Source organism: Acanthisitta chloris, unplaced genomic scaffold (assembly GCF_000695815.1).
Source record: "Acanthisitta chloris isolate BGI_N310 unplaced genomic scaffold, ASM69581v1 scaffold12497, whole genome shotgun sequence".
NCBI lineage: Eukaryota > Metazoa > Chordata > Aves > Passeriformes > Acanthisittidae > Acanthisitta > Acanthisitta chloris.
The window spans coordinates 6,515-21,716 of NW_008683243.1; the positions used below are offsets into that span (position 1 = coordinate 6,515).

Consider the following 15,202-nt stretch of genomic DNA (forward strand, 5'->3'; position numbering starts at 1 on the left):
AGCAGCTTAGTCACTGCAGGAAAGCTGTTTCTTTGCTCTTCTTGGGCAAAGAAGGTCTAAGCCAGGAAATAAAAGCACTCCAAGGCTTCCCCAGGTTGCTCCACACCAGGCCCTGAGAGAGTGAGACGAGGGACTCACACTGAAACTTCTCCTTGACCTCTGTCCCGCACAGACATGCAATGCCCGTCTTGAAGGAGAGAGCCCTCATCTTCCCACTGCGGCCACTGCAAGGTGAGATATTGCACAGGTTTGCACACGTTTTGGAGGATGTGGGTTTTTTGCAGGGGGGTCAGCAACACAAGCATGCAGCAGGCAGCCCCCTCACTAGCAGCCAGAGCCTTTTTGCCACACTGCCAGCTGGAAGAGCAGCACAGAGGTTTCCTTCCAAGCATGGCAGCCCTATAGCTCAGGAGGACACCGAGGGAATGGTACCTGTCAAAGACATTCAGTAACCAGTTGAGGCTCATGTCCACACAGAGTGGCACATTCACCAGGATGCCTCGCTCCTCCTCCAGCCTCTCATAGAGGGCAGTCAGGCAGTGGATGACCTCCACCACGTCCATCGCCCGGTCGCTGGGCTGTAAGTCATGCTCATTGAAGATTTCCAAGGCTGTGGTCAGGGTCACCATGTCCACTGCACAGAAAGCACAGGTGGAAGGATCAAAGAGAAAGAGGGAAAATGGGAGAGGTGAGAACCAATACGAGAGAGGGTCAAGCCCTGCCCTAACCTAGGGCAATGCCAGTCCCACTGTGGTGGGAAAGATGCTGGAAGGATGGATGCAGCTTCTAGAATTTCTCTCCCACCTGTAAACCCCTCCCAAAATGTCCACATCTCCACCTTGAGCCACCTATTTCCTGTAACCTTCCTTCCCCATTGCTGTGGCCAGCCATGGCCATGAAAATGCTACCCATAGAAGGCTCTGAGCAGAGCCACAGGTGCCAGAGCCAGACTCTTTGCACATGCCAGGTTCCTGTGGGGCTGGTGTGGGGATGTGAGAGGGCACAGAGTCACACAGACCCTACAAGCAGCTGTCCAGAGTTGGATCAGTCCCATCTAGAGCTCTGACAGGGTGCAGGAGTTAAGGCACAAACCCAAAACAGGGCTAGGACAGCATGAGCTACCCTGGCTGTCCTGCTTTCAGATTTGGCTGCAGATTGTATGTGCTACTGTGTTTAGCAGAACAATCTTTCCTGAAAGTCTTTCCATTTTTGAGACTATTTATGTCCTCAGTGCCCAGGGGATTGTGTGCCATTTCTACACTGTAACTTCACTCTGTGGAAAAATCCTCTCTTCTCCTGTCAAAGCTTGCACTGGGAACCCCCAGTTCACATGCCAGTCAGTGTTACTTCTGCTCATTCTCATGTCCACACTGCCCACGACTACATATGGCTCTGATCTGTCCCACACTGCCTTTTTTCTACATAACCACCAAACTTCTCATCATGGGGAAACTGCCTTGGCAACCTTCTTGCCCTTATTCTCAACTATGCCTTGAATAAGAAGCACTTAATCAAGTCATTTCTGGGCTGGAAAGAAGGTGCCAGAGCAGCATGTGAGATGCAAGAGATGCACAACCAAAGATGCACAAGCAGCACATGCAAGGGCTCTACTTTGCTCTTCACTCTTTTCCTCACTACACCCTGTGTTTCTGTGGCCACTGCTGCATGGCTACCTTTATAGGGTGAAAAAAGCTCACTGCTGCTTTTCTCCATTTGCATACATCAGCCCTGAATGAACCCAGATACGGGACAGCATGAAAATGATCCACGAGCACCCAACCAGCTCTCATCCTCACTCCTTGCCTTCTTCCAGGCCTTTCACAAGATGTCAAGGAGCACAAGTCTGCCTGGGACCCCACTGCTGACTGGATATATCTCCCTATCAGGAATAATTAATTCAGAAGGGGTTTTTCCCTCATCCTGCTGCTGTTTAATCTTGACAAAGCCTTAGGTGAGAGGCCTTGCCAAAAGCTCTAAGCAGCCAAGGATGTTGCATCTATCAGATTCCCATCTGCCTGCTTGTCAATTCCCCCAAAAACTCCTCAGCAGTTTCTGAGAAGCAGCTATCTCTTGCTGCCATGCATGATGTTGAACTCCTATCACGTTATATTCACCTGCCTATTAATCCTCCAGTTTTTACCAGCAGCACAGAAGTCAGGTTTATTTGCTTCCTTCCTCCTCTAAGCAGTGAAGCCCTCTCTGCCTCTGCCAGTGAGGCTGGTTGCTGCTCTCAGCTACATCCGTGGCTTCTCCATGCTCCCTTGAAGCAACTTGGTGAGCACCTGTCTGATCCCACAGCTTTGCAACTCTGACCTGGACCACTTTGTTCTCAAATCTCTTTGACTAACACCTGCCCTTGAAGCATTTCCACCCTAAGCCTATAAAGAAAGGCACTGACACAGTCACATCCCTGGTGGGATTTGCTCAGCTTTCCAGCCACAGGCTGATCTTCCTGGGTTTCTCGCCTCAGCTACCCATCCCAGGGTGCCTCCTGCCTTTGATGCGCTGATAAAAGCTTGTGTTAGTTTAATGCCTTCACCGAGGGAGACCAAGCAGGAGGGAAATCCTTCCCACACTCACACCGAAGGGCTTTTTGCACCCGTCGCAGTTTCATAGCCGTTCGATATGCCGAGAACTTGATGTTGTTCAAATCCGCTGCAGTAACACAGGAAAAGAAAAATAAAACCACCGTGCAACATCCTTATCTCCAGGGCAGGAAGCAACAGTTGCAATTCCCAGACACCAGCCCCACCAGCAGAAGGAGAGTACATGCAGGAGGATGAAGAGCAGAGCCTAGCAGGGGGTCACACCCCATCGTTTTGGGGGACCCTGTGCTACTGAGGAGAGCAGGTGGTCTGGGGGAATGTCACATGTACTCCATGCTGCAAAAAGGCAGATACCACTCAAACGGTTCTGTGCCAGCATACTTACCTAGAGTCTGGTACAACTCTGTCATTTTTGGGTGGTCCCAGCATGTTGTCTGGGCCTGGTGGCTGGAAGGAAAACAGATGGAAACCAAGAGTCAAGTGTTAATCAAACAGCTGCCATGACAGATTGCAAAAAAGATTTGGCCAGCACTGGGAGCAAGTAACCCACTATCCGCAGACTGAGGCTGCTACATCCCCCTGAGCACACTGCCCAGCCACAGTAGCATGGAGGATGCCCACAGGAGGATGCCCCAACTTGCTGCCAGCCCCACCTCCTTCCAGTTAGTGTCCTCCCTCATCGGGGATCTCGGCAGGCAGGGAAAGCCTGGCTCTGCCTGGCTGGGGGCAACACACTTTGCTGGAGGTCAGTGCTCAGAGTAATCTGCTCACTGCCCCTGCTCCTAATTCATCCCCAATTCCTGTTCCCACCAGGCCAGAGAAGACCACAGGCTGTGACTGGGAGCACACTTACTTGATGTAGTACGGCACTTTGTTGGGGGAAATGGCTCGTTCCCAGGGGACCTGAACAGAGGCTGCAAGGAGAGACAGGCATGTGAGATCAACATCAAACACTTCTCTAAGTTGGTGCTGTTTGCGATGCCAGCCCAGCAGGACTGTGCCAACAGGTGGGTGCCTCTGAAGAGCTGTGCCTTCCCAACTCACCAACTGGGAGTGTTGGTGCAGGCAAGGGGATGCTGCCTATAAGAGAGACACAAGCCTGCTGGTCTTGTTAGAGGTGTCTTGCCTCTCAAGACAGAGGTTCTGTATGTAGCTGAGCTAAAAACTCAGGAATAGACACTTCCTGATGCTTTTGATGATGCTCGAGGCAACACTGTGGTCATCAGTGGGCAAGGCTCGTAGCAGGAGGGATTTGGGTACACACACAGAGCACTGTCTGTTATGGCCAGGCTCAGGCACCCAAAGCGTCTGCTGTTCCCGTTACTCCTGCTTTGTGTGTCAGCTGCAGTACCTAGGGAAGATGAGGACACATCCCATTCCAGTTGCCTGCCATCCTATGTTTGTTATCTAGAGGATGGAGTCCCTTTTACAACCCTCTGCTATTTTCCCTTTTCACAGGCAGTTTATCACTTCCAGCATCTGGAGAAGTCATTCTCCCTTCCAGATGGGAATACATAGTCTGCAGAGAAACACAAGCCAACAAATCTCACTGAAGGCTGCAGACCCTACAGGGCTCAGCATTTCCAAAGACAGACCCCAGGCTCTGGAACACAACCTGCTGTAGATCTTTTGCAGGTCTGAGAACTGTCAGCCAGCAGCTCCACTGTAGAAGAGCATCCCCCTCCATACGAACAAAAACCTCCTCAACATGCACATTGTTAACCTCCAAATGTCTAACATCTGTTGTCATACCCACCGAGTCTCAGGGGCTGACACAGTCCCAGTATCACCTGGGAGCTGCTGCTGTGAGTGTCACAGCTCTGTGGTCTGAAGGAAAACCACAGTCATCTTCCACCCTTGGTCCCACAAGGTGGGGTAGCACAATGTAAACTTTGGGAGATGCCTCCTACTTTGGTTCCTGTGCACCAGGAGCTGGCCTGGGCCCTTTTCCAACTGCATGCATGACTTTGGGCTCAGTGACAGGACTGTTCTCCTGTGCCACAGCCCATACCACTCTGCAGAGGCAACCTCATGGTGGGAAGCCAGGAGGACCTGCTCACGTACAGGAGAGGAAGTGCTGAGAGCCAGGTCCAAAGTCCCGGTGGGCATCTTGGAGTTGCTTCAGGCGTTCATTTATGGAGGCCTAGAGAATTGGACAGAATAATTCAGTGGCAGTCCATCAGACATTTCAGACTGGCTTGTGGATGGACTCAGACACGCCTCAGCACACAGGTCCTCTTTGTTCCTCTCCTACTTTGGTAATCACATACCCCTGTCTGCTAAGCCTTCTACACCTCCTCCCACAGGCTGATCAGCACAGGCCACATCTCCAGCTCACCTGGATCCATACCTTCACAGATATCAAAGCAGCCACAGCTGGTACTGACACACACTCCCCCCAATTCAGATTCTTCTCAGAAAATGTTCCTCCCATTGCCTTTTCCTGATCAAGACCTCTACAGATTTACCAGCCACTTTCCTCACCCTGAACTGATGCTCTCCTCCTGTAGGAACACCAGCTGTAACATCCCTGCAGAACCTTACTTTCTCATCCTTGAAGCTCAGCAGTGACAGTCCTTCCCCAGCATCCTCCTGCCCATGGTTTATTTGCAGTGCTTTGTCCTGACTCCTTCCTACCTGCAGCTGCTTCCAGCGTGTGTTGATCTGCTCCAGAGTACGGGAATTCTCCATGCACAGGTGAACATCTGAGATGGCAAGCTGGTGTGCAAGATCATTGACCACTTTCACCCCATCCTTCATGGGGGAGAGCTCCTCTTTGAACAGCTGGAGTCCCACACCCAGGGAAACAGACACAGAGAAGGGGAAGAAGGGAAAGAAGCAGGTTTGTGATCAGGACTTGGATCCAATTCCTCTGCTACAAGCTAGGGTGGGCTAGTGGCTGCCAAACCACAGCTGACTAACCCTCCCACAGGGTACCTGATCAGGAGAAAATAAAAACAAAACAAACCAACCAGGCTGCAGATAACTCAAATCTCCTGAGAAGTGGGATGGGAACGACTCACCTATGCTGAGCCACAGTACCTGTGTAAGGTCTGTGCCATAACAAGGCACTCAGCACAGACAGTTACTCAGGACACTGAGGTCCAGAAACCACCCTCACAAGGTGAGGGGGCTGCTGGAGGGAAGGCTTGGCCCCTGAGATCCCAGGTAATGTGGCTGCATTGGACTGAGCAGTACAGGGGAGCAGCACTGTCCTCTTGGGAAGCAGAATTTCATCACCTCTGGGGCCAAGGCTAGAGCCTTCTCAGAGCCAAAAGTACCTTGGTTGACTGGATGTGCTCTGGCAAGGAGTCAATGAAGAGGTCCCCAATGGGTTCCCAGGTTTCTCGCACACTTTCAGCCTGGTCCAGTGTCGTGCTGAGCTCTTCCATGGCCCCTTTAATCTCCAGCAGCTGCTCCAGCGTTCGTTCAATGTGACGGTGCTGGTCCACACACCTGGCTGTGAGCTTCTCCCACAGCTCACTGGCCACGTTTGCCTGCTTCCAGACAAAACGGCTGATGTTTTGGATCCGGTGCCGGGGAGAAACATCTGTAAAGGCAAAGCATAGCAAACAGCAAAAAAGAGAGCTCAGCCCAGATTAGAGTGGGGCAAGTGATAGAGGGAGGACAGGGAAATGAGAGAGGAAAAAATATAGGGAAAACTGGAAAGAGGGAGAGGAAAACAAGTAATAATAGTATCCATCTCTGCACCAGCTCCTCTAGGTATCCCGCCTTCCCACAGACACCTGCCCACTGCTCCCTCTCTGTTCTCACAGGCAGAAGTCACCCTACCCCACAGCACATCAGATGCTGTCTCACAGGGTGCCCCCCATCATGGGCTGCACCAGCAGAATTGCCCGTGCCAATCTGACCTTCAGCCAAAGGACTGGGAACAGCCTGGAACATGGTGCAAGGCAGAGCATTAATGTGCCTCTTTGTACCAGACCAACCACCTCCACTCCATCCTCTCCTGGCCAGCTCAGGAGGAGCTGTGCTATGAGAGAACTAGGAAGGAGGAGCTCCACAGACCTTTGCTTTCCAAGGTTGGCTCTTCTAACTCCTCGAATGGATGCTGGGAAAGGAAAGCTTGTGCTGACTCCAAGACAGAGTAAATGTATGGTCCGCGAGACTTCACTTCTTCCATGAAAGCCTGGAGACCAGAGCATAGAGATGAGACAGCAAGCTGAGCCAGAAAACTGTGCCCTGCTGCCCCCTTGCCAAGCACTGCAGTGACATATTCATCCCAGGGCCCAAACCTCACTGGAGACTCAGAGAGAAATTTTTTTTGCAGTTCAGGGAAGGGATGACCACCTGCCAGAAGGTGGCTCCTGCAGAAGTTTGGCCTGCAGCTTTGCTGGAGTGGGAAGACAGAACCGTGAGCCCAGAAGGGTGTGTTGAGCCAGGGCTGCACAAGAGGAACTGCTTTATTTGTGATGCCTTCACAGACACCGCTTGAGGATGCTCCTCACTCATGCAGTGAGAGCATTGCCATGCAAACAGTCCTTACAGCAGCTGTTCAGCAACAGGTCCAGCTGTTGCAGGAGCAAGGAGAGGAACAGCAGGATGCCCCAAAGCAGCACATCTGCCAGGGAAGACTTGAGGTTTAGTATGTCCTCTCCTCCCCTCCAACTGCAACTCCCACACTGCTGTGGTCTGCTGGATGGGCTGTTTGTGCACCAGAGAAGTGGCTAGATGCAGCAAGGATGAGGGATAGCAACAGTAAATAACAGATTATTTTTGTTTTCTTGGTAAAAACAACTAAAGCCTAACAGTCACTGGCAGTGAGAAGAAAATGATCTGACCATGGGAGCAGGAAATATGCTGGTATTTCAGATATGATAATATATTATTGCAGTAATGAGTCATATCCCAACCACCAGGTTATCCTTGAACCAAACAGCTGCTTCAAGCCCCAGGATCCCAAAAGCAGAGGCCAGTGAGAGGTAATTCCCTCTGTTACAGAGGTAGGACATAAGGAAACAACTAGAAGTGCCAGGGCCCACTACCAGCTGCAGCACCTGCAGGTGTCTTGAGGCTGTAATGCAGGTTTATTGTCTAAACCTATTTGGGCTCTGTCTGTCCATGCTACAGGTATTTGCTACAGACTCTGCCTTTCCATGGGAAGCAGAGAGGGAGACAGTCAAGGACTGGCGCTCTCACAGGCTGTGGGCGTGGGCTGTGATATGAGGTAGGGGTCCCAGGCAAGGCTGCCCACCTGCAGCTCATCACAGCAGTGAAGAACAGCAGGGGAGATGTGAGAGAACTTACCGCATGTGTCTCCTTTTCCTGCTGTACCAGAAGGACGTCACCCCGCAGGGGCAGCTGTGCCGAGAGCTCCTCATCCTTCTGCCCCAGCCAGTCTATGATCTCCTGGAGAGGCACCTGCAGTTTCCCACTGTGGTCAGAAAAGGCCTCCAACCGAGCCCTGACAGGAGAGTAAGGACAGTGGGATGGTGGTCAGACAGACAGGAGAGAAGAGCAAGTCCTCTGGGAAGGGGAGGCACAGCACCATGGCTGGGGTGGTGACCCTTGGGGATCACCAGGACTCCACCAGTGACTGGCAGCATGCCTTAGCATGTGCTGTGCATGACCCTCAACCAGCACAGATGCTGTACTGCCAGGTGAGGTGAAGCATGGAGGCACTGGGGAGAGGAAAGTCTGAAGCTATTCTTCACCCTGGAGCCCGGAGCAGAGGACAGAGTCACTCTGCTTTTGCCTGTGGGTCGGAACTGTGCTCTGGCTAGCACAGGGGGCTTGGGTTGGCATTTACATGTCTGGGCAGCTTCCAGGAGCCTTGAATTAAGGCAGGAGACAATTAACATGCCCCAGTTAAGCTCTCCATCATGCTGGCTGTGGAGCTGCAATCTCTGACAGTCTGGAAGGCATATTGCTCTCGCACAGTGGAGAGGGCTCCCAGCAAAGGGACAAGCACAGAGGAGGTAGAGGCAAGACTGTGGGGCAAAAAGAGACAAGCTGCAGAGATGGCAGAGGATAGAGTGAGCAGCAGAAAGCAAGCAGAAGTGAAGGAGGGGAGGGAGGAGAGGACAGGATGGGTGGAAAGAGAATAGATGATTTTCAGTCTAAGGACAAAGATTCAGAAGTCTGTGGACAAGGCGGGGGGACTGAGCCAAGGTCACTGTGAATTCATGTGCCTCATCAAGCAAAAAAGTTCAAAAACCTCCTGACAAGCACATGCAGCAGGCAAGGCTGGGAGGCTAGGCCAGCCCCAGAGCTTGCTCCAGGCGGGAACTCTTACCGAAGGCTGTGGGATTTCTTTTTTATCTCGTTCCAGCAAAGATTCATCTCCAGAGGGGCCTGGGGCCTGGCAGCACTGCTTGGAGCCCGGGGGTTTACACACGAAGGTCCTGCACCATCCTGAGAGGCTTCAACCTGGGCAGAAACAGAACCACACTGCACCCAGATATCGATGCCTGGTGCTTTGGGCACTTGCCCACCTACACTTCTCTGTCCTGACCCTGACTGGTTTTTCTGCTCACAAGGGGCTGCCCTTGGTGGTCTGGTAGCAGCTCCTGGGAAGCTCATGGCTGTGCCTGGAGGAAGGATGCAGTGCCAGCTTCAGGAGCACTAAGAGCAAAGGTTGAGGGAAGGGCTTACTGCACTTTTCCAGTTCTCCTCAGTTATCCAGCAATGAGCTTATCACCCTGCTAGCTGTGAAATTAGAGCTGGCCCTTAAGTGTCACAGTCCCTGTGGGCTAATGGTGATTTCTTTCCATGCTATACAGGGCTGTTAACCTTCGAGAAGAGGCCGGTCCTGTTGTTCCTAGGGACCAAGGGGATCTGCCAACCTCCTTTATGCCATCCCCAATAATGGGAGTTGTCACCTGCTCCTCTACACAAGCTCAAGGATATTCCCTGCCTGCATGGCTAATCTGAGAAGCCACTTCTCCTCCACAAATGCTGCTTCTCCCCCGCACCTCCCTAGAATGAGCAGTGGTGGGAAGGATGCTCCAAAAGGCCACGGAGAAGATGACAGCAAATCCCAACCCAGCCACATGAAGGAAGCACACTTTGCACTGTGCCACCCAGCTGGGAACACTGGGTGCTGATCCCTGGACAAAAAATCCTTGGTGGAAACCTCTCCTAAGCCTTTAGCACTGTATCATGCTCCTGCCCACGATGGCACAAAGACATTGTTGCACATGCTGGTGACAGCAACACACACCAGCAAGATTAGAAGCACCTCACATAGGACTCTGAGTGAGAGGGGATTTTCTCTCTGGAAAGCATAGCTGCTTGTGCAAAACACATGGACACATTTCCACAAGTGAGATACTGACGTGCTTTGTTGGAGAAATGACAGCATTTTGATAGAATGCTATTCCGATATTAGAGCTCATCTGTGATAATTATCCCCAGGTGCTTAATCAACCATAATTAAATGTGTTAGCACTTCCTCAACAGCACATACAACAGGCACCCCTTTGCCAGATAAAGGCAGATGCATTTGAGGGAAAGCATGTGTAGGTATTTGCTGCTTGTCCTGTCCAAGGAATTGTAGAGGTATCCAGAGGACTGATCCAGCCAAGCCAAGGAAAACAACAGACAGGGGAAAGCCACCAGACAAGGAATTTGGCTGCACAGATAAAAATATCCCCTCCACACCAGTTCTCAGAGAGAAATCAAATGATTGCCAAGATTGGTGCTAAGTTTGATTCATCTAAAAACATCTAACAGGCTGTTCGCTGCCTTCCCATTCTGCCACTCCAGGATCATTGAGAAAACGAAGAAAAGCATCACCCACAGAGTTCACAGGATTCTTGGGGCCATGAATAATAATCCATTCAAGCTAAAACTGCTACTTGCACATAGCAAAATCAATACTTTGCATGTGCAGATCCTCATGGCACTGAAGTAGGTCAGTCCCACAGCACTGCCAGAGAATGCTCCAGCCCTCCTCTCTATCCAGAGATACCCATGCAGAGGATCAGCTCTACCTGGCTGCAAGTGCAGCTACAGCACAGCTCTGCAGACAACACATCCTCCCAGACTTTTTCAAGATGTTAAAAGCCCACGAAGCCTGTGACTCACAGAGTAAGCCCAGTAGATAAGCCTGTAACAGTGACCAAGCAGAGGGCAGGTGTTGAGTACCACCTTCCCTAAGACAAAACCCCTGCAAGCAAGGAGAGAGGAAAACCAGTGCTTTCCCTCTGAGCATCCCCTAAGCATCCTTTCCCCAGAACCCCAGCAGCAGCAGCAGCCTGAACCCACATTCCCCCTCCATCCCTGAGCAACTTCATTTTCAGGCACAGAACACTCACGCAGGCTCTGGCAAGCGCATCTATCTACCTGTGCTCAGCCACAGATCCGCCACAGGAACACTCAGCTCCGCTGGAGGGGAAGGCATCACCTGCCACCCCTCTGGGAGCACCAAGCAGCACCCAGGAGGGCAGGAGGCAAGCACTGGGTGCCCAGCAGAGCAGGATGCCCTGAGCACTGACCCCCCAGGAATGTGGAGGGGGGCGGCAGTGCCTCACAGCCAGCCTCAATCCCAGCTTTGTCCAGTGGCATTCCAGCAGCCTCCAACCTACCTTAACCCCGTGGCTGCCCTCAAAGCACAAAGGGGGCAGAGATCTGCCAGCTGCAGGGCAACCCCACGTGGGAAATTAGGTGTGTGCAGAGTCATTGCTGCAGCCACTGGGGAAGATCCATCTCTGCGAGATCATGGCAAAGGTGATGGGCTGGGATGGGGTGACCAGCAGAGACCTTGCCCTCAGATGCTGAAGCACATGCAGTGCTGACAGAGGTGTTTGGCAGGGAAGAGATGTACTAAAAAAATGGTCTCGGCAAGTTTCAGTTAGAGATGGCCTCGTTGTTCCCCACGTGCCCTAGCACAGTGCTGGGTACCAGCACAGATGTTCCTGCCAGCCTGGACTGGGTGCAAATAGTTTCTTTTTGCCAGAAGGCTCTGAGCTGGCTTCTTGTGTCCCCCACAGTCCTGCCACCCGACATTGTTTCCATGCTCTCCTCCACCTACAGGAAGGGAAAGAAAAGCTCCCTGTATCTGTCCCTCTCTTCCCCTCCTTCCCTGCCTGTACATCTGACTGCTGCTGACCCTCCCCCTGGGACCAGCACAGCCACCCTCCTCTCCTCATCACCTCAGGCCCAACAGATGCAAGACCAGCACAGAGGGCACATCAGCATGGCCAGGGCACGGCTAGGTTGTCTGCAGCCTGCCAAGAGCTTTCAGAACAAGCAATGAAGGCTGTCTCCTAGGTGGCAACAGCTACACCTGAAAGAAGGAGTGCACCTTTGAACAAGGTCGGCTGTCATTAACCTTGCTCCAGCTCCCCTCTCCTCTACCAGCAAATCCCACAGGGCTCTGACCCCCTCACAGAGGCTTGGACTGCCCAGGCAGGTCAGGAGGGCATTTACCTGTTCATCTGGTTCTATCCCTCTCCCTCCTCACTTTGTTTCCCACACTGTTCATTAACCATCCATGCACTGAGCCAGCAGCAGCACTCTAACAGACACCCTGGGGTCAGTAAGTCCTGACTCAGCTACCAAGAGCCTGCCCTCCTGCCTCATTCACACATACTGGATGGAGCCACTCCAGACAGCTGTGCCTTCCTCCCTCAGACCCTGTCTCCCTGGGGCAGGATGGATCCAGGCTTATGGCAAGCCACAGGAGGGAGGAGCCCTTGCTTTTCATGTTTGAAGCATGATGAATAAGGAAAAGGCAGAGCTGAGACCTCAAACACTGTTGAAAGAACACTGCCAGCACCCAAGGAAACTCTGGCACAGGCTACAGGCAAAGCAGGGGCCAATGCTCTAGCAGAGCCGAGGCAGCATTTCCCCAGCCTAAAGGTGCTAAACCAGCTGATGACAGCTCGGTGCAGAGCACCCGCAGCTTTGCAGACAATTGCCAGCACACTTTTCTGTTCCTCACTCTGCCCTGCCATTTACCCAGGCATCCCCAGAGACCTTCCCCTCCGGCAAGGAGTCTGGCCTGTCGGCTCAGAGACCCTGGGGGAATGAGGAGGGAGACCAACAGTGGGAGCACACACACTCTGTTCCTCAAGATAAGTAGACTAGAATGAGGTCAGATTCCTCCTCTGCCTTACAGCATTCACCAGGGGCTTATTTCCAAGCTCTTCTCTGCAACCAGGAAGGTCAGAAATCTACATTTTCAGAAAGAGCTGACATTTTTCCAAGTTTCCAGGAAAAAGCCAACCAAATACATAAGAGCTATATTAATGGTAGCTTCTTGCTTTTTATTTTGAAAGAAGCTTGAAATCCAGCTCTGCAGGTTATCTCTTCCTCTACTTTGGGAAACACTTTGCAGCCTGAACTCTCGAGGAGAGCTAACATTCTCATTAAGTGCAAGATGACGGGGGACTAGGGCTAACAGCTTTGCCTGCCACCAGGAACAGAGGACCTGGTTTGCTCCACAGACATTTGCAACCTCTGCAAAAAGCTGCCATGAGAAAGGCTCACAGACCCAGCTCTTACCTGAGACAGCGGAGGGACAGTGCTGCTGTGCTGCGCCTGGCCTGGGATGTGCCACTCAGGACATCGTGGGAGGACATAGAGCCATTCCTGCATCACCAGGGGCTGCATTAGAACTGATGTTCATGGGGATGGAGACAACTCTGGGCACGAGCACCTGAAAAGCAGCGTTAGAGTCCCTGGGTCAGCTTGCACCTCCTCATGGAACTGATCCCTTCCCAGCTGCCTGGAGCGCTGCCTTTGTGGCAGCTGAAGGCTACAAAGGATGCATTTTTTTAATTTAATATATTTCTAATGATGTTTTAATATTGTTTCATCTAAATGTCCAGCCTCTTTTTGCATTTGATTATGCAACTTGCTATATTGATACCCTGATAGTAAGTCCCCACAGAACATGTTGCATTTTTAAAAAGGGTTGTGTTTCTTGCACTACACAAGATGCACATAGTTTAAAGGATGGGAGAGGATGTCACTGTCATATCCACTGTTCTAGTTTTGGTTGGCTTAGTGTTAAATTACTTCCTAGTAGATGGTATAGTGCTAGGTTTTTTAGTCCAGAACATCTTACATCCCCAGAACAGACAATATTTTCAAACATACTCACTTTTCCTTTCATGTTCAGAAGGCAAATTGCTGAAAGCCTTAGCCTTATGCATCTCATACTTGCATCTCACTCTATCAGCTACCTTTTTATGAGTTTTTACTCATTACAAGTTACAAAATTCCCTTTTTTATTATACCCATTTTTGAACTGTATGACCTGTAAAGCCAGTTAGCAGTGGCCCCTTCACCCTCCTATAGATTGAAAATGCGACCTCTGGTCATAACACTGCTGGGTTTTGTTATTTGGACTCTGAATAAGCTAAAATAGTGATTTATCTCACTGCCAACATCATCTCAGCTTTACAGAAAGCCGAGGGAAGTAAAGCCCAGAGAAAACAGTGCAGGGTAACACATACTTAACTCTGAAATTCCTATAACTGAAGCACAGTCCCACAATTCTGCATTTGACCATTGGCAGCGGGATGAAAGGAGCTGAGCACTCACACATTCAGAGCAGGGTGGAGACTTCACATGCAAAAGCTGTGAACACTACACAGGGCTTTGCCCAGCCCAGACCCAGCACATGGTCACATGCACAAATGAAGAGAGATCTATCAGTATTGCCTGTGATGAGTCAACAGTGCTGTGTTGTCTCCTGTCCAACCCACTGCCTAACTTGATGATAGCGCTCCCAGTTTTAGGAAGTAAGGATCACCTGCTCCAGCAGGCAGACTTCATGTTTAAGCAGAGATGAGGCTGCTTCCATGTACAGAGAGAACGATGCTGATGGAAGGAGGACATAGTATCGTAGAATGTTAAGGGGTTGGAATGGACCTTAGAGATCATCTAGTCCCAACCTCCTGCCCTGGGCAGGGACACCTCCCACCAGAACAGGTTGCTCAAGGCTTTATGCAACCTGGATTTGAGCACTGCCAAGGTCATTGGCTCCTTCACACTCAGCTCAGCTGGACAGCTGAGAATCTTCCTGCTTGGTCCTGGCGGAGCAGGAGCAGGCAGCACATCCTGCACAGGCAGCAATCACACTGGGCAGACAAGTGAGGAGAAAGGCCCCTGGCCCCGGGACACACTGCATGTCTCTCACACTTTCACATCCCTCACTTCCCTGCCTGAGCTTTCACTGCCTCTCCCCCCTTCATTACACACATTAAGAGAACAGATTATCCTGTTAGGATTTTTTTTAATCTCTTAGCAATTTTTACAGCCATAATTCTCTCCCTTTCCTGCAGAACAGCCTGTGCTGAGCTCTCAAACATGGTGACAATCCAAGGTCCTGTCCTCTCCCCTTCCCACCCCTTTGCACCAATGAACATTGCAGGCTGTGCATCACAGCATCCTTGACCTGCTCCTTTTCCCATAGGATTATGAAAGGATTACAAGGACACATTAATAGTTATCAATTCCAGGGTCTTCAAAGCCCCTCAACCTCTTGGGGAAAATTCACCTCAGGCAACTCCAAGGGTATAGTAGATAATTTCTGACAGCAGGTAACACCACACCCTGTTCCTCCAGTGCTTGTGCTATTTAGGGTCTGAGCTGTTCCTCCAAATGACCTTTGGATGATGTGTAATCTATCAGAGATACAATTCTCAGGGAACAAAGGGTATTTTGCATCAAAGCCTCTAACA

At 51.2% G+C, this 15,202-nt stretch overlaps 1 protein-coding gene across 1 annotated transcript in view; it reads right to left on the reverse strand.

Moving 5' to 3' along the window:
• Window positions 1-13,124, reverse strand: part of DRP2 (dystrophin related protein 2) — an 18,219-nt gene extending 5,095 nt beyond the window's left edge. Inside the window, exons 1-12 of the mRNA XM_009078859.1 lie at window positions 13,017-13,124; window positions 8,803-8,957; window positions 7,815-7,971; window positions 6,576-6,696; window positions 5,828-6,096; window positions 5,184-5,330; window positions 4,611-4,689; window positions 3,400-3,460; window positions 2,932-2,993; window positions 2,581-2,655; window positions 433-634; window positions 139-224 (exon numbers count right to left, since the gene is read on the reverse strand). Coding sequence (XP_009077107.1) covers window positions 139-224; window positions 433-634; window positions 2,581-2,655; window positions 2,932-2,993; window positions 3,400-3,460; window positions 4,611-4,689; window positions 5,184-5,330; window positions 5,828-6,096; window positions 6,576-6,696; window positions 7,815-7,971; window positions 8,803-8,957; window positions 13,017-13,124 — 1,522 coding nt within the window. The remainder of the gene's footprint in view (window positions 1-138; window positions 225-432; window positions 635-2,580; window positions 2,656-2,931; window positions 2,994-3,399; window positions 3,461-4,610; window positions 4,690-5,183; window positions 5,331-5,827; window positions 6,097-6,575; window positions 6,697-7,814; window positions 7,972-8,802; window positions 8,958-13,016) is intronic.
• Between the last annotated feature and the right edge of the window lie 2,078 nt (window positions 13,125-15,202).